This window comes from Lepisma saccharinum, chromosome 16, assembly GCF_977018435.1.
Source record: "Lepisma saccharinum chromosome 16, izLepSacc3.1, whole genome shotgun sequence".
NCBI lineage: Eukaryota > Metazoa > Arthropoda > Insecta > Zygentoma > Lepismatidae > Lepisma > Lepisma saccharinum.
The window spans coordinates 20507949-20527171 of record NC_139244.1 but is presented as its reverse complement, the minus strand read 5'-3'; the positions used below and the strand labels follow the sequence as shown (position 1 = coordinate 20527171).

The 19223-nt window shown below is 38.1% G+C and overlaps 1 protein-coding gene across 1 annotated transcript in view; it reads right to left on the bottom strand.

Annotated features, from left to right (window-relative positions):
- Window positions 1-6781: 6781 nt before the first annotated feature.
- The window catches only part of LOC146000324 (uncharacterized), a 37846-nt gene continuing 25404 nt past the window's right edge, over window positions 6782-19223 (bottom strand). Inside the window, exon 2 of the mRNA XM_083137838.1 lies at window positions 6782-14969. Coding sequence (XP_082993964.1) covers window positions 6874-14969 — 8096 coding nt within the window. The 3' untranslated portion in view covers window positions 6782-6873. The remainder of the gene's footprint in view (window positions 14970-19223) is intronic.

Genomic DNA, 19223 nt, shown 5'->3' with positions numbered 1-19223 from the left:
TGGACTTATGTCCGGAATAGTCAAGTACATTGAATCACGCTACAGAAAGATTACACACAGAATACATCCGCTTACGGTTTATCTTCTGTTAGCCGTGAAGGCCAAGTCTTGTAGCCATACGCTTAATAGCTGGACGTATCAGTACAGATGCTTCTTCAGTAGCTGATATATCGTGTTGAAATGTCCAGAACTAAATCAGTAGGTGCAATATCATGAAATTTTCAAGGAAGCATGCTAGTTATTCAGACCTTCCATGCAGTTCAAATTAGGACATTTAGACCTTTCCTAAGATGAAGTGCATTTTAGAAGGTAGATCCTCTGGATTGAAATTATTTTGGATCAAAATTTGATTACTTTTTATAACTGAAAAGCACATTTTAAGCCTATGCTAATCTAAAATGTTTTACAGTATGTGTGTGATGTTACCTACACCTCACCACTACTTATAGTGTCCACAACTACCATAGATCACTTGTAATCAAGGGGTTCTGGGAAGATACCTAGTGGAGGTGCATAGTGGTTCAGATCCCACTTTAAACCAGAGGTCCAGCCCCTATTAGCCTGTCTGGGCATGAAGTGGACTTTAAAAAACTCTCAACTCAACAACCACCATTGACTCTCCTACACAGTCATTCTAATACTGCCAACCTAACAAATCTATGGAATTTCTGAAGGCACAACCAACCTGATAAAAGATCTGGTTACAACTGCATGCTCTTCATTCCCAATCATTACATGTAGAAACCCTTTTCCTCCGCTTCCATAGATAAAACATAAATAAATATATATACACAGGATTTCTATAAATTAGTTATACAGAAGGTTGTTCGCTTTATATCCGACCATTTTTGATGGGTACTCACCTTAAGAGATGCCGCGCTGCCACCACCGATCATGTTCTATTGGACCCCCAGCATTGTGGACTATCGCCCAGCATCCCAGTTTCCATTGCAGCAAGCTCCGGTGCAGGACAGGCATGGGAATTCTGTCCCACTCCTCCCTGCAAGCTTTCAATAGACCATCCAGGGTGCATGGGTGGCGATGTTGAAGATGTCGTTTCAACAGTCCAAATGCGCAAAAATCCATTGGACTGGCATCTGGGCTTTTCACAGGAATGTCTTCAAACGGAATGACACAAATTCCTAATTCCTAAACATAGTGATGTTCTGGCGGTATGACTCGAAGCCTTGTCCATATGGATCATCACCTGGTTCACGATCATTCCATACAATTGTGGGATGTCTCTCCGATAGATAGGTGTCAGAATGGAGTCTTGGAAGTATCTGGCATTCACCTTCACGTTTTTGTCCACCTTGCGTATCATCAACTTACCCTCATATCCGAATCCCGTCACAACCATAAAGCCACGAGGGAAACTTTCCCTGCACTGACGAACATTGCGCCCCTTGCCGTCAATGTCAAGGTATGTGATTGCCCGAATGTGACCACCAGCAGTGAGATGGACATATGATTCATCCATTGTGGCAACTTTCTTCCATTTGGAACCCGCCAGGTACTTTTCATACAGTTTCCTGCAGTTCGTCTTACGTTCGGCAATGTGACGCAGTAGAAGGTGGTGAACATGGGCCTTCTGCACACACTTCAACCTGAGGTGCTTGCGAATTGTTTTGTTCACAGTTGACGGTGCGAGGTGAAATCTGTGGGCCATATCACATTGAGTCGGGGAATTTTCTTGGCACACCAATCGACGGATCCCCCTTCGCGACTACGGGTGACACTTGCTTGCATCCCTTCTTCTGGTGGTATTCGTGGGTGAATGTTTCGCAAGGAGAGCCTGTTTTGTGTAACGGGCCACAATAGCTTTCGCAGTAGTCACCCCGAGTGTTAACCCATTCTCCCGACACTGTTTCACAATGCATACATATGAAAACTTAGCATGGAAAAGGGCCATTATGTAACCCTCCCAATACCAGTTGATTTTCGTCGCCATTTGATGACATTCACTACCAACACTCACACACCTACAAGGTCAGGCACAACACTGCTCCCGCCAGCAGACCCATAGTTCCAGCATGATACGCCAGGTGGCAGCACCGAATCGAAAATGGTCGCATATAAAGCGAACAACCTTTGTACAAAGTAACCGTTAATTGTGAAGAAAGTGTATGTGTAACAGAAATGGTTTATACATCAATGATTACAGCATATTTTCAAGTTTATTGTCACACGTTGTTAGTTTCTGATGCCGCCACTGGAGGTGTGAGCGTTTGTTTATATTGCACAAGTACAGACTTGGATTGGTCGTGGTGAACGATTCCGTGGCTACCTCGTTTGCCTGATTGGACCCATGGATTTCTCTATCTGGGGTTACATTAAAGAAAGTGTATTTGTTCCCCCCTCTTCCCAGCAACGTCGTCGAGGTGGCCACGGAATGGTTCCATCACAACCAATCCAAGTCTGTACTTGTGTAAGATAAACAAAAGCTCACGCCTCCAGTGGCAGCATCTGAAACTAACAACGTGCGACAATAAACTTGAAGATATGCTTGCTGTATTTATTAATATATAAACCATTTCTGTTACACATACACTTTCTTCACAATTAACTGTTACTTTTGTTTAACTAATTTATAAAAAACCTGTGTATATATATTATGTGACTCCTACAAAACTTAAGTAATCCAATGACATCACCATCGATAGCAAACCATGTTCTAAGTTCAGAAATATGCCAATTATTCACTGTAGTGTTGCAATCTACCCACCAGTAGATGGAAAGACATCTGGTAATGTAATGAAATGTTATGTTCTATTTGAAAATAGAGCACTAAGTTTTGTCATCCATTCAAAAGAACAAATTGGAAATGAAACAATTTATAAGAAATATGTTTTATAAAGTTCTTGAAGTAATGTTTTGTATGCCGTATTGAACATTGGTGGAGTGGAACATGATGTAATCTGATAAGTCGATCATAGTCTAATAGCCATTAGATGCCTGGGAAAGATACATGAAAATGTATAGGGAAGATCTAAATGTCCTAATTCACAACCAATCCATTTTCCAAAACTTTCTCCTGACCATGGGCTGACAAGAATTTTAGGTAGTGTGTACCAAGTGAACATCCTGTGCTAGAAACCTGCTTTCTCTGTGAGGAACATTGGTAAGTATCGCTCCACATCCTATTCTGTTGGCAGTCCTACGAAAATCTCATGTTTGATTAAAAGGTGAAGTGTCAAAATATTGGCAGATAAACAAATTTTATTTGCCTTGTTTGAAATTTGAAAATACATCTTTATTTTCAAGCATGCTACAGCATGGTAGCTGATATGAACTAGTTTTGCTTGTAGTGGAACAAGTGTATTTCCTGATAGATTAACATATGATCACGATACACATTAAAGCTTTGGTCCCACTGAGCAACAAGATGATGAAAGGCTTCCCAGAAGAAGTCCTTGCTCTGTGAACAAAACCTTCACAGTCTCAATGGCTAAAGTTTGGGATGTAGTTTGTAGGCGATTTTCTCTACAGTGGCCTGTGATTGGCCCATCTTGAACTTTGGATTTCCAATGGCTGTATTTGTTTTACTCTGGAGAACTATGTTCGCAGTGTGGCTGAGTTCAAATGTGACACATCTCTTGGTTAGGTTAGTTTTTGTAGGTGATAGCTATAATTTCTTTGGATACTTGGACAGAAGAGTAGCCAGTTATTGCCATGGATATTCTCCAGGGGAAAATAAAATCCAGTAATGATGTGTTATTATTTTACCAATTTCTGTTCAATTGGCCTGCAGTAATCCAGTCAACTGTTTAGTATGATTTTTATGTACATATACAGCATGTTCAAAAAATAACTTTAGGGTTTTAACCTTTCGGATCCCAAGCGTCTCGAACGAGATACCTAAAAGTAGCGTTCACGGTCCCAAGCATCTCGATCGAGACGCTGTGTCAAGGTCGTAGTTTTTACATTATAACTTCTATTTTTCGCTAGAATTTCGATTTTTTTTATATATTGTTCCTAACACATGTATTTAACAGAAATGTTTCTTGCACCTTTTTTTTTTCTTCATGAAAATGGAGGTGAAAAGGCGGGAAAAGGGACTTCTCTTTTGCGTCTCTTTTCAAGGCAAAATATAAATTTCAAACATTTCAACAACTTTTTAAAATAATGTTTGGGGTTTTTCTCCCTTCCACCTCCATATATATGCCAAGTTTGCGTAAATTTTGCATTTTGTGCATTTTGACATTTTTTCGGGGGGCACGGGGGGAAACGCCATTTTTTTTAAAGAAAAGTATTTTTGAGGATTTCCCCCCCTTCCCACTCCATATGTACGCCGAATGTGCATAAATTATATATCGTCTGAATCTGTGATTCATTCTGCGTACAACGGTATATCTTTCATATCTCTAGGGCATTTAGTTTCTGAGCTATAGTCGTTTCAAGGTACCGCTGCATTTTGAAGCTTGAATCAATGGCGTGCCCACCATTCCTTTTGGGGGTACAACTAAAGTTACATTGGTCATACGACAATAATGCAAATATTTTTCTCTTTCTTCCATGCCAGCGATAATTTCTATGTGCATTTTGAACTTTTCATATCCTTTTTTTCGGGGGGGGGGGCGAAACCCCATTTTTTTAAAAAAGTATTTTCAAGGGATTTTCCCCCTTTCCCCCTCCATATATACGCCTAATGTGCATAAATTATATATCGTGTGAATCTGTGATTCATTCTGCGTACAACGGTATATAGTTCATATCTCCAGGGCAAATAGTCTCTGAGCTAAAGTCATTTTAAGGTACCGCTGCAGTTTGAAGCTTGAATCAGTGGAGTGCCGACCATTCCTTTTGGGATGTACAACTCAAGTTACATTGGTCATATGATAATAATGCAAATATTTTTGTGTTCCTTACATGTCAGCGATCATTTCCATGTGCATGTCGACACTGTCATGTACTTTTTTCGGGGGGGCGGGAGGGGGGTGAAACCCCATTTTTTTTAAAAAAAAGTCTTTTCTTGGATTTCCCCCCTTTCCCCCTCCATATATACGCCGAATTTGCATAAATTTCATATAGTCTGAATCTCTGGTTCATTCCGCGTACAACGGTATATCACTCATCTCTCAAGGGCAATTAGTCTCCGATCTACACTCATTTAATTGAAACTCTGCATTTTGCTCAAAATCGGCTCGGGACCATGAGGCTTACTTGTGAAAATGGCCTTGGGACTCAAAAGGTTAAACACTAGTATCTTATTTTTGTTGCTGTATAAAATGGTGTTTTGAGCGTAATCATGAAGCCGCAACAAGGAAGTTTTACTTCACACATTGCTCACCAGATAGCAGCAGCATCACATAGCTGTACAGGAAAAGCTGTTCACAGAAGTAGTGCAACTTTGAACAGTGTACTTCCCTAAAATAAGTTACACACACGTATGATTCAGAATGTATTAAAATAACTTGCATTCAAAACCCTGGAGTTCTTTTTTGGACACCCTGTATTTTGTACATATTTTACATATATAACAAATGAAAATCACTTGTATTACACACAATAAAAATTGGCTGTAAATAGAATAGAAAACATTACATTAAAAAAAAATTGCAACAGATATAGCAAGAAACTATGAGGCTGTAATGAGCAACAGGGATGCATTCCCTTTTGTGAAGTGTCGGGAAACATGGGAAGTATTAGTGACAGACTGATAATGGCTAGCTGGACCCTTGTCGCATAGCTTTCTCAACAGCACAATCTATTAATGTGTCGCCAGCAGAAGACAAGCTACTTTAATGCCTTCTAACTATGTAAAAACTGTCTTAAGAACAGTTTTAAAATAATTGACCATATAGAGTAACAGTCCATGGATTACATATAGCAAAATGAAGAAAATTAATTCTATTGTACCATTTGCTCCAAAAGATAATCTAAAGGAAGGGGGAATCTGATCTCTGTAGCCCCACTTTGGTGCAACCTTACTTGCACAGGGATGCAAATTTTCACGCCGGCTCCCATGCCGGAGTGGTTAGCACATCGTGCTACGATGCCAGGGGTCCCGGGTTCGAATTCTGGGCTGGGCATGAATGTTTACGAGTGTCCATTCATCACTCATCCCCATCTTCGCAAATTAGGCAAAGTGGCACAAGAAGTGAAGTAAAATAAAGCAAATCAATCAATCAATTTAATATTTTCATGCTTTCTAAATTACTCATTATGCAAAATTATGCTTTTATATATACACTTCTGTTCACATAAAGTGGCACATTTTATAGAGTGAAGTATGTACTACTTTCTGTGGAGAGGAGTACAAAAGTTATTTGATTGCTTCTTGTTTTAAATTTACATGTATTGCAACATAATATGATTCTAAATTTTGTATTTAGTACTTCCTCTTTATTTCAGTGTGTTAAAAATAGCATCTTTGTAGTGTATAATATACCCTTATCCATATTGTCAGAAATGTACTTCAAAGATGTAAGTCTTGAAGCTTTCCTGGCAACAAATGATGAAAAGAGTCTCTCAAAACAACGTAATAGTATTGGCGAAAGGCTGACAAATTTCACAAACCCCAGGCTATCGACCAGTGATTTGTGGAAAGGATTTCAAACTTCCAAGAGCTAGCACCACTCTCATCTTCAGGATAAACATGTAGTGGTGACCATGCCATATAAACCGGGTTGATGGTTAGCACTGCACTTCTACCCTGAAAATGAGAGTGGTGTTAGTTCTTGAAAGCTTGGAATCCTTTCCACAACTCACCTGGTAGATAGCTCAAGAGAATCTTTTCATATTTAAAAGTTATTTTATTAAGAAAACTTACATTTCATGTTCTTAATGTTATATTCATTTTTCTAATGTGCACAAATTCATAAATCACACATTTCATTGTTTCCTACTTGTAACAACATAAATTAACCATTTTTAATGATATTCTGCTTTAGGACCCTTTAGATAATCCTGTCTTAAAGACAAAGTAGATCTCTTTTCTGGGTTAGTCTTACGCATAGTAGAACTTCTAGGTTTCATAATTGTGTTTCTATTACAACTGCCTGGTTTTTCATTACATTGTGTTTCTTTTCTTAGTTTCGGTGGTGTGGATATGCCTTTCTCTGCCAGAGTGAGTTTAAGGCTTAACTCCCCATTTCCTTTCAACTTGGCTTTGGTATTATCACCTAGAGCCACAACATCCTGCTGCCAGAATTTATCTACCTTCTTCTCTGCACCAACTTTCATTGTGGGTAGCTGTGTTGTGCTGGTTACATGTCTGTCTGTGGCAGGTGATTGCACTGGAGGAGAATCATTGACATTGGAAGTCTTTGGACAGTTCTTATCCACTGCCACTCCTAGTGTGTGTGTATCTGGAGATGTAGTTCCAGTTTTTGATACTTCTACCAGTTCCTTGTCCGTTACCTTCAGTATTGAATCCTTATTGCCAGAGTCTTCAAGCTCATAATTTGAATTTCTGAATAAAAATTCTAACTGGCTGGAATCTTTTGATGATGGCAAAGTGGTTTGTAGTATTTGCATCACCTGACTTCTTACCTTATTTTCCATGTTATTTTCATTATTTGCTACTATGTTTAATTCTCCAACAAAAACTCCTGATCCTTTGATAACATGGGACATGGAATTATCTTTGTCATCCAGTTTAATGTTCTTTTTAGAATGCAATTGGACTGATTTTGAACTTTTCTTGGAAGATTTTCTCAATGATCCGATACTGAATTCACTGTCATTAACCTCAACACTTTTCCTATTCTTTTGACAGTCTCCTGAAATGATCTCGGCATCAGACTTTTCAAGTTTTGTGTTGGTTCCGGTGCATTCATTGCAAGCTCTGCTTCTGTGTGATGTCTCCAATAATCTGTTCGCAGAAATCTTGTCACCACATATTTGACGGAACAGCATTGTTATTTCAGGTAATTTCTGTGAAACATCCAGATTATATTGTTGAAATAATTCAAAGACAAGGTTCCTCAAACAATCGCCATCAGATTCTGAATTGGAAAATTTTCCAGAATGCCTTTCCGTTTCTAGTTCATACGAGCTTAATGAAAATGGATGTACATTGCCTTCCTTGACTTTATGTAACTTTCTTACCATTTCCTCACTGTTTTCATGTGAGGAAACTGCAGTCTCATTCACAGGCTGCAACTGTTCTCTACCAGGACACATTTCTTTGTTAATGTTCCCTCCTTGTTCGAGCTGTAAGCAGCTGGTGGTTAAGTAATTTCTCTCACTTGCACTTCCAATCTTGTTCATTCCAATGTCTTGTTTTGTAATGTGCTTGATTTCTTCAAGTATTAATTGAAAAATTTCACTCGAATTAAGGTCATTCTCATCCAGAAGTTCAAAAGGTGTGGACCCTGAATTTAAGTTTTCTGGATAGTCAGAATCACAATTATACATGCACACTTCTTCAGGACTTGAAATTAATTGCACCGAACATCTTAGAAGTGTTTCACTTGACACTGGCTTATCCCACAACTTGGGTTGATTATTTTTCCTGTCATCGCTTGAATCTTGGCAAGGTTGTGCATTATGTTGAATGTGGTCGAATTTCTCTTCCACTTTTAATACCTTTTTGTTCCTTTCTTTCGTAACTGGAGAACTTGGGTTATTTTCCGTATTTTTCCTAGTGTTGATGGAAGTGTTACTGGTAGTTTCTGCAACTTTCTTCAAATCATTGTCTGCTGAGTTGAAATCTATTGATTTATTTACATAATTATGCCCTCCTTGCATCACGTTTTCCTCCAAGTTAGCCGTTTCACTTTTATCAAGCTCACTGCTATTTACTTCATTTATTTTAGAAAGTGTAATTCCTAAATTTGTGAGAGGTACATCAGTCTTAGTATTAAATATTATTTCATTCCTGTTTGCTTTTATGTTTCCTATGTTAGTATCTACCTGATTTTCTATCTCTGCCACTCTTTCTGACACACTAGAATCATTCATTAACTTTTGACCAACTTTTGGTGGAAATTTCATTTTGTCCTCCTTTACTGCAGGCTTTACCTTTATTTCATATTGAACTTTTGTTGTATCTTTAATAACACCCTTAAGAATAATAGGTTGTAAATCTTTGCAGTCTGGAAGTAATGAAGGCGAAGAATTTATTTTTCTTTTCATTTTGGGAAGCTTTGCTGATGTACGTTGTTGTTTATTATTCTTGTGTGCATCTCTGTTCTCAGTTTTCTTTGTGCCTGCATTTAGTGTCGTTTTCTCTTTGTATTTATTTGTCATACTTCCCTGCTGTCCAGAATTTGATTGTGCAATGAGCTGGTGCCTCTTGCTTGCATTTACAGCAGCAACTGGCTTGCATGATGTTGATTTCAAGTATTGAATGTTTCTTTTGGGTTTTTGTTCAGATGGCACTGGGCTTGTTGTGTTTGCAGAGTTTGACATGCGTTGGTGACACCCACTGCCAACTTTAGGAGGCCCATTCCTTGTTTCTGCTGTCTTTACTATTTCCTGTGATTTCTTATTTACAGAGCTCATAGGCACCGATTTCTGTGCTAATGGAACCTGTAGTTTATCTTCTCTTCGCTTCATTTCAACTGCTACATTGATTGTGGTGAGAGCGTTCTTTTCATTGGATTTCAACTTACTTGCCTGCCAAGCTGAACCAGCTGCACTGGCTGGTCTCTGTCTTTGCTTATTGGCATTTCGCTTAACTAAGTTGTCGATGTGTCCAGATGTGACTGGTCGCTTTGTTTGTGCCATTGTTCTTGTTACTACAGGTTTTCTTCTGTCCATACTCTTCATTGCACTGTTCGAAGCATTGAGTTTGTCTGGGATTATAAGGGAATTTTTTGCAGTGTTTTTATCTTTCTCCTTATTAGGAGGTTTCCCACCTTGCATTGATGTTTGTATCATTTCCTTGGTTTCATTCTCTCTCTCCTTGCTTTCATTGTCATCTTTGCTGATTGGCTTGCTGTGCTCATGCTGAAGTGTCTTATCACCTGTACCTTTAGTAGATCTTACCTTTGCTTCTTTCGACGTGCTCTCAGAATTTGTTGATTTCTTACCTCTTGCAATTATTGGCTTTGTTGCATTTGCTTTGGATGCAAATACGTCACGAGGTATTGTCATGTCTTTTGAAAAATGTAAAGCTTCTTTTCTCTGATTGCTGTTTTGTGTATGTGGTACTTTTCCATGCATATTTTCTGGGTTAATTAGCCCGTGCTTATTTTCTTGTTCACGTTGTGTCTCACAATCTGTTTTACTTTTGTCATGGTAGGGTGTATTTGTTATATTCTTTTCTGAGCGTAGTTTTTCGGTTTGAGCAGATGGCAAGGAGGAGTTAATGCAATCTAGTTTGCCTGTTTTTGCAGATCTATTACCTGAGGCTGTATGACACTTGCTGACTGATTTGCCCTTATTATTGTAACTACTTAATTCTGATTTACGCTCAGTTATTTCAGTAAGAATGCCTTTATTTTTTTGCTTTCTGGAATAGTGATCCTCGTTACCTTCAGCTGCTTTTAAGGCAGAAACTTTATTGACTGCAGGGCCATCATTTCCGAATTTATGGAATTTTCCCTTATCTGGCTGTACACGGTTACTAGCCATCTCTAAGCTTTCACTTAGAAGCTGAGATACCATTCCACTATCTTTGCAAATTATATCGAAGTTATCTGAGGAAATAAGTTCTTTTTTCTCAACTAAATCTGATTTTAGATCTGCAGCTTTCAGTGCTTGAAAGTCTGAAATATATTTTGCATTCGCATTGTTGTATTGGACATCTTCGCTTTTCATTGCATTGGATTTTTTCTTGTAAGATGATGCATGGTTCTCTACATTATTAAAAGATTTCTCACCTTCTTCATGCTTTTCTATTCCATTTTCATTCAATTCATCTTTTTCATTTCTAACCTGTACCTTTTGCATAGAGTTTTGCCCAACAGTTTCCGTACATCTTGAAGCAGATTTTTGCCCGGGATCACACTTTACTATCATACTACCATATTTCTCCTTTGGTGCCGTATCTTTTGGTCCTATTCTCTTTCCTATCCATTGTCTATTAACCACACTATTCTTTACATGGTCCTTGTCCTTTATTTGTTTTCCACCCCCTTTCATGCTTTCAAGACCCTTCTTTTTTGGAAGAATATATTTTATTCTACTGTCTTGTCTCTGAAAAGTTATTTTTTGCTCTGTTTCTTGGTTAATTGCTCCTATTGTTTTAACTTTTGGACAGTTTATTTGTTTACGTTGTCTCTTCCTTACTTCTTTCTTATTTTCTTTCATTATATTTTCAGTGCCCAACTTTCTATTGTTCATGCTTTCTGACCTAAGGTATTTTTCTTCCAGCTTTGCCATCAACTCTTTTACTATTTTGTTATCAGCAATATTTGTCTTCACACTTTTTTGCGATGAAACTTTTGCACACGAAATAGTGTCTAGTCTACTGCCACTGTCAATTTTTGGAACAATTTCTGGTTCTTCTTCAGCTGAAATGCATTTTAGCATTATTTCCATCTCTGGAGATATTTCTTCTTTTCCACTACTTTGATTTTCAAATTTGCTTCTTTTATCTTGAGATTGTTGTGTTTCTATCGTGCACATACTCTTTTTACATGGTGTATTTAAATCATGCCCTATTCCTTCTTTCTGTACTTTTTTGTTGTATATACTTTCAGCTTCATTCTCCTTGGTCTCTCTATGTTCATATTTCTCTGATATGATAACCTCCGTATTAATTTTTATACTTTCCTTGTTATTATTTTCCTTTAACACTTCAGCATTTAAATTTAATCTGATATTTTCGTTTCTTGACACTTCTTCCGAAATCTTTGTTTCTATGTGGGTTGGCATCAATTCTTTTGCATGTACTACTCCTCCTGGCAGAGTTAAATTTTTTCCAGTACTTTCCATGTTATTTTTAATAACTTTTGACGGCGTGTGTGCAACGTACATCAAAATTGGACTATTTACGATGTGCTGTTTTTCTGATTGGTCACATCTTTTTCTTTTGCCACTGGTTTGAGAGCACTCATCTGTAATAGAAGAAGCAGAATTTTCTACAGGTGATGGCTGTACGGTGGATATTTTCTCGTTGTGCATCAGCTCAGGTTTCTGTGGACTAGTAGATCTCTCTTGGTAATTATATACGCATCGTTTCTTTTCATTTTTGGGTTCATAATCATCATTTTTGTGATACTGACTAGCGTAATCTTCCTGTTTTTGGGCATTATATTTACAAACGCTATTATCTTTCTTGGCAGGAGACTCTTTGCTACTAGACCTCCTGTGACAACTGTGTGACGACTTTCTTTCTTGGCTCTCTCTGCTGTACATGTCTTTATTTTCAGCCTGCAGAGTTCTGAAGACATTTTTTAATGCTTTTATGAACGTGCAGCTAGGTTTGCCTCTTCTCCTTGTAAAAAACTTACTTGTTGATGGTGCAGAGCTATTCTGAATTCTCTCTCTTTTTGGGTTTACCTGGAAAGCTCTGTTTGCACTTTTGTGAGATGTTGTTTTGCGGATATGTGGCATCGAACTTCGCTGAGGTACTGCAAAGCGTGAATCTGCAAGATATTTTTTCATGATATCTTTTCTGCCTTCTACATCTCTTTGTATAAGTGCTAATATTTCAGACCTTGTAATATGCATTTGTTTCTTTTGTCGAGTTGCATCAGGGGAATTAATCAGATCAAAAATATCTAATAGTGCACACAATTTTCCATAACCATAAGGAACATTGCGAGGTGTACTTCGCAAATCTTTGTTTATTTTATCTGATTTGGAAGATGTTGTGGACTTGCTTCCATTACTAGATTTTCTGTTTCGTCTTAACAATGTAGACTTGGAACTGAGGCTCCTGTTACTATCTTGTGATGAAGTCTTGTTTTTTTGTGAATTTAATTGAGATTTTGCTTGTTTTGTTCCACATTCATTCTTATATCTAATTTGTTTATACATCTTATCCTTTTCTCTTGAAGCGTGTGGTATATTACGATTCGAACATAACGGTTTGTTTCTGGTTTGCAATCTGTTGGAGATTTTTCTGTTATCCAATGCCTTCTCGTTACTTGCTAGTAGTTCAACCAGTTTATTTTCAATGCTCACTTCTCTCTCAATACTGGGTGAATCTACTTGGTTTTGTTGAATTATGTATTCGGGCATTACTGGGCATGTTTTGAAACCTCTTTCTTTTACCACTCTTGATTCAAATTTCATCACTTTAATTTCAGGTTCTTGGATTGCAAACTTGGTTTCTGTCACTAGACTGGTTTTATTATTTTCAGAATGCTTAAGACCTCTATCTTTTGTGCTCGGTTTGATTTCCTCAGTTTGTCCTATCGAAGATAAGTTACCTTTTCTTCTGCTATTACTGTCGCCATAATTTTTAGAACTAGGGCTGAGAGATTTGGTTTGGTCATAAAATTTCTTTTCTCGTGTTAGACGTGGGGGATTTTGGGAGCTGTTTAATTCATTCTTGTTGTCACGAATTTCTGGACTCCTAACCCTTGTTTCTCCAGAATCTTCAATTTCACTCGCACCTTTCCTCAAATTTGGCATTTTCACTATTCCGTTGCTTTTCTTCAGGCCTTTGCGAATAGGTGAGCAAGAACTTCCTTCAGAGACGTGGCGAACTCTTTCCACTTTCTCAGAGCTTTGATCAACAGTAAACGAACTTTGATGTTGGGGGTCTTCTGAAATTTTCAACAGGGGATTCCCACCCTTTTGTATAACATACACTGTACATATGTGAGAGCAGTGTTTTCCACTAAGTTTAAGCAAATGGCCAGCACAAGGTGCACCATTAATCGTGGATACACAGTCCGAATTTTCAGAAACATTCTGTGTGTCAGTTTGAGTTGATACCTGCCTAGTTGCTTGTTCTGGCTTCTTGTGGTCCTCTTTTCTCTTTTCCTCCGTGCCACTGTTCTGTTTTTTACTGTTGCACACTGTGGTTTCTTTTTCATTATAAAAACTGCTACTGGCTTTGGAAGTGCAATGTTGTACAGAAATCTCAGCAAGGTGTGTATTAGTGTTTTCATGCGATGTTATACCGGAACTATGGTTTTCATTTTTGTGCTTTACCACAACAGTACTTTTGTTTCCATTCTTTGTTCTGCCTGCTTTTTTGTTTTTGACATTCGAAATAATTGAATGTTTCTTTTCTTGTTTTGATGGTAAGTATACTTTCTGTCTGTCCTCTGAGACTACTCTAGACGTAGCCGTTCCAGCTTCTATTTTACATCTCTTCATCGGCTTTTTAAGAAACGAGCCTTTGCTTTTTCCTTCTTTCTTAGTTTCAACTTTTAGGCTGCTGAAACAAGTCATACCTCCTATTGCGGTTGTATAATTCTGTTCTGTCTTATTTGTCACAATCTTTGATTCCACTTTCCTTGTTTTGCCATTTTCTTTCATGGTTGCATCTTGTGAAGAAGGTTCTTTCTCGCACTGCCTACTCTTTCTGCTACTTATCTTTCTTTCTATTATGTGACTTTTGCTTTTCAGAATACGTGACTCACTTTTGGAGATGTTAGGTTTCATCTGAGCTCTTCTTCCAACCTTGTTTCTACCCACCTTGTCGCTTCTCTTCACCAGTGTCCCCTTAACTATAGCATTCTTAGTACCATCAGTGTACACGATCTGTCCAGTTTCACCCTTGACGACAATATAGTCAATGGGTTTCATGGCAAGTCTGTTCTCCAGCTCAAGGAGGTATTTCCCAGTGATTTTCTCCAGATTGGAGCTTTGTTGTGGATCTTCATGCCCGGAGGTCACGATGGCTCCATGACTTCTAGCCCTTGGCTTGACATTAACACTACTTAGCATTCCCTTTCTTCTCACGCTAATGTCATCAGATCCTGTTCTATTTTTTATATCACTTCTTTTGCCTTGGTGTTTGGCAAACCTTGCCTTCTTGGAAGGTTTAGAAACAAAACCATCTATAAGAAAGCGTGCATCAGAGAAAAATTTGTTTGCCATTGTCTTATTCTCCCATAGTTTTACAACTGCCAGATTTGGCTCTGGTTCCTTAGACCCTTCCCTTCTAGTGTTACCTGAAAAGAAATGTAGAATTAATACTCACCCTGCACATTTGGATCACTGATTCCCAACTGCTAAATGCTACTTTTGTAAAGAAATTTAAGTCAGAGGGGGAGTTTTCTAACCTCGCATAGGCTTGGGAATACACAAAGCAGTAAGTGCAGATTAAAGAAGGTTAGATTCATAGCACCCTACCATACCAGTTACAGGTAAGAATGAATTCTTAATGTATTCTTTGTTATAAATATTTATAAACATGCCAAATTACATGTGGTTTAAAAATTTGTTTAATGTTTCAAAATTATTCACATAGACAATGTTAATATCCAGTTCAAGGTTCATTCATGTCTCTATCGTTTTTTGTACAAACGTTACGTACGTTTAAAGTCTCAATTGCATGTCTTTTCAGACGCCATGTGGAACAACAAGATTGGAGTTTTATGTTCATTCAGATCTACCTCGAAAATCGTTAGCTCATAAATAACAGTGGGATAATTGGAGAAAGATTGGTGAATCATTAACTATGTCTATCATAGTCTTAAGCTACTAATAATTCTTCTGCTTTCCATTTGAAGTGCTTGATTTGTAGAGCTCTGTTTGAAAGAATTAGGCATTAAAATTTTGACGTGCATCTGAATTCGAAACGTCGGGTCTCGATTCTGTATCGAGATCCAGGATTCGGATTCTGGAACGGGAACGTTGGCAGTTCAAATTCAGTCTACTGATGTGATGCGGATTTTGAATCCGGATTCGGATATCTCTCCATTTGGCCACTCCTATTCAGTACTTAAGTATATAATGCCTGCATCTATTGATAAAATTCTGGATCTCAATTGACCGGCCTTCATAATGCAAGAAACTTGGTGTGAATGTTTCTCCCAGTTTTTCATGTTATAAGCGATCAAAATTAGGGTTGGTTGACTTCAAACACCGTATTTCGTCCGAAGTTGAGTTGTCTACAATAAAGCGTGTGGAATTTCTTAGAAATCGAGTGTGAGCGAGTGTATCAAATCCGTAATGCCATGAACAAATATACGTTTCGCGCCCTAAAAATTTCATAACGCACACAAATAGCTAATTTCTCCCGAAGAAAACAAATATTTTAGAATATATAGTGTGTCGACGGATGTATCCTATTCTTCACTCTTAATTCTACACAGGGACGTAGCTAGGTTGATCAGTTCGGGGGGCCCAAAACTTAAGATTTTTTTTTCTATCAAACCATTAATATACCATATAGGCCCATAAGTATGTGTGTGTGTGTGTGTGTATATATATATAGATATATATATATATATATATAATGTTTTTGGAAGAGAACATTATTTTCTCCTGTAGCCCCCAAAAATTTACGGATATACACTCCCGAAATCCACGGCCATTATTCGGGATTCTAAATGCAGAATTAACTCATTAACTTAATGGCATCTAGACAGTCTTTAAAAATCCATGTATTTTCTCTTATGTTAGATTTTTGAGACACCAAGAACAATGTCATTAGTCCTTACTCCTTAGATTTGTAAATTTGCTCGAAGAAAATTGAGAAGTAGAGAAAACTCTCTTCCGTGGGTTTAGATATAAAAGGGTGCTGGTATCAGGTGTACGTACAAGTATGACAACTGTGCGAAAATGAAATGTTTGTGTAATGAGTTCCAGATAGGAATCCCATGTATATTGTTTGTACCAGAATCGAATTCTTCTGCCTTTAGTGCAAGGCGACACCCTTTCTATGGGACATGCACGAGTCTTTTGTACTGTTCTGTTCACATTGGAGAATGATGACGATATATATGAAATTTTATGCACACATCTAGTATCTTAAAAGTAATCTTCTTTGCGCGTGCAAAACCGAATATACGATGACAATAGAAACAACAAAATTCCCGCGCGCTCAATTTATTGCGCTCTAGTCTTTCAAGGTTCGATCCCTGGTAGAAACTCCAAACTTTCTGTGATGGCCTAACATCGTGAGGACAATGGACATTTCCACTTTGACATGAAAAACGTTTTAAATCCATTCATTTTACAGATAATGACACAAACATGAGATGTGCAAAATATCTCGGCGATATTTGTTTCGGTTCTCGAGAAACACGCCTTAAAACACCGCTGAAATTCACCTCCTACGTCACAGATTTGAAAACGTTCTCTCCACAGACAGGAGGTCCTCTGACGTCATCACTTAGAAATGCGTGGAGGCGGGGCTTCTGCTCGTCCCGTCAACTTAGCATAAGCCGCGGAAGCGACAGAAAATTCACTTGTTACTGTGTAAAACAAGTATCTTACAACTTCCAGTGCAAAAATCTGTGCTCCATTTCTTGGAGATGAATTATGCCCTAGCAGTATAGTAGTATTTACTATCATTCAGCCACTCGGTAGAGGGTTTTCCCATTAGGGTGACAAAGCAAACCTTGTAACAGTCAATGGCTGAACACGTGAACAGCCTTGTTCATTGCGAATACATAGGTTAGTTCTGACTGGCAAGAACTTAATGTTATAGGAATGCCTTTTCTGGAATTACAATTATTTTCGTCATAATATTTTCTTCACAAATTTTAAGATAATACTTTTAGAACACACTGGTTTACACGCCAATTTCTGCAATATAAGAGGTGATACGGTATAAAAAGGTACGGTGAGTTTTTAAATTTCCTGCAGTAAATGACAGTTTTCTTCAGCTAATATATATTGCAAATTTTTGTATTTAGCCTACTTTTACGTCGCTTTTCCGTTCACTTTGTTTAACCGCAACGATGAGAACGCATGGTTAATTTAGTATGTATCATCTCTAACATCACATTTCTTCCCACTTTTGGCTAATCGCTACAATGAAGATGAATAACTACAAGCAGTATTCGAAGTCGGAGTGCAGGAGTACACCCCTCCAACCCCCCCCCCCCAACACACACACATACTACCACCAACTGCACAATCTAAGTATCACCCAACCTGCCATGATAAGGGACGAACTTTTTCTTCTGTCCCATCTCATTTCGAAATCATCCACTTGTCCCATCTTCTTTTATGAGACGAGACGGAACATGCCTCGTCTCGTGAGCAACACTAACATTAACAATAGAAGCATCCCCCTAGCTGTCCCCAAAGTCCCGAGCAAACATCCTCCTATGTAACAATTTCCAGTTCAATGAAATGTCACTCACAAGGAAACAGTCATGCCCAGGTCGAGTCAAACCTGAAACATGCGACTTCCTCAGATAGGCATGAATTTTGTGTATAATAATTACAACGCCAGTTCATTCCTGGTAATTCTGAATCTGCAGTTTGGTTTGCATATATGAGCAGGATAAATTTCCTTCCCATCCGTATCCCATCCTATACGTCTCTAATTTAAGAGAATGAAATAAGTCCGAAGGAATTTTTCATGAACAAGCGGATAGAACAAGGAAACTGGTAATTTTAGTGAACCAAAAAAAGAGGGGGTGTCGGTCCCGTTGAATCCCCCTTAAATACGCCCATGGTTATACACATTATTTCCTTGTAATAATTATACATAAACTAAGTATAGATATGTACTGTGCAACTAATGTAATCTTCTCAGTGTATTTTCTCTTATCTGCCCAAAATATTTGATCATAATTTGCGCAACAGAAATGGAACACAAACTGAAATTGCTTTATGGAAAATAAAGTTAAATAGGCTTTATAAATAAAGTGAAGAATGTGAAAATTCCTATTTTGCACTACATAGGTTACAGTAAATATAGATAAATATAAGTTTAAAAAATATTTTTGAGTGTCTGGTCAGCAACCAATTTTATAAGCAATATTTTTCGCATGGCCTGAGAACACACACGCAGCTGAACCCTTTAATTTATCTTGCACGTGAGTAGCACGGATATTTCATAGAAGAATGATCATTACAAAGCATAGCTTTCCTTTCTCCTATCGCTCCTTCTTCCATTATTTAAATCGGTACAGATTTGTAAAACTGCTGCACGTGTTCGCTCACCGTGGGCTACCCATCCGGAACTGGACGCTCGAAGCAGACGACAAACGAGCTCTCCCTAAGGAGTGACGTAGTAACATGGCGGCGGCGTGTTTTCAGCACAACGCTAGCCTCGCAACTTTGGAAGTCTCGTTTCTGCCTTAAACTGGACGCAGAGAAACGCGAGAACTTGCAGGGATCATTTTTCCAGGGTGTAGTTTTTAAAATTGTTGTAAAAAAAAATGAGTGGAAATGTCCATTGAGAAGCTACTTGAAATCAATATGTAAGCGAAATCCACTCTGAAAACTAGATGGACTCGATG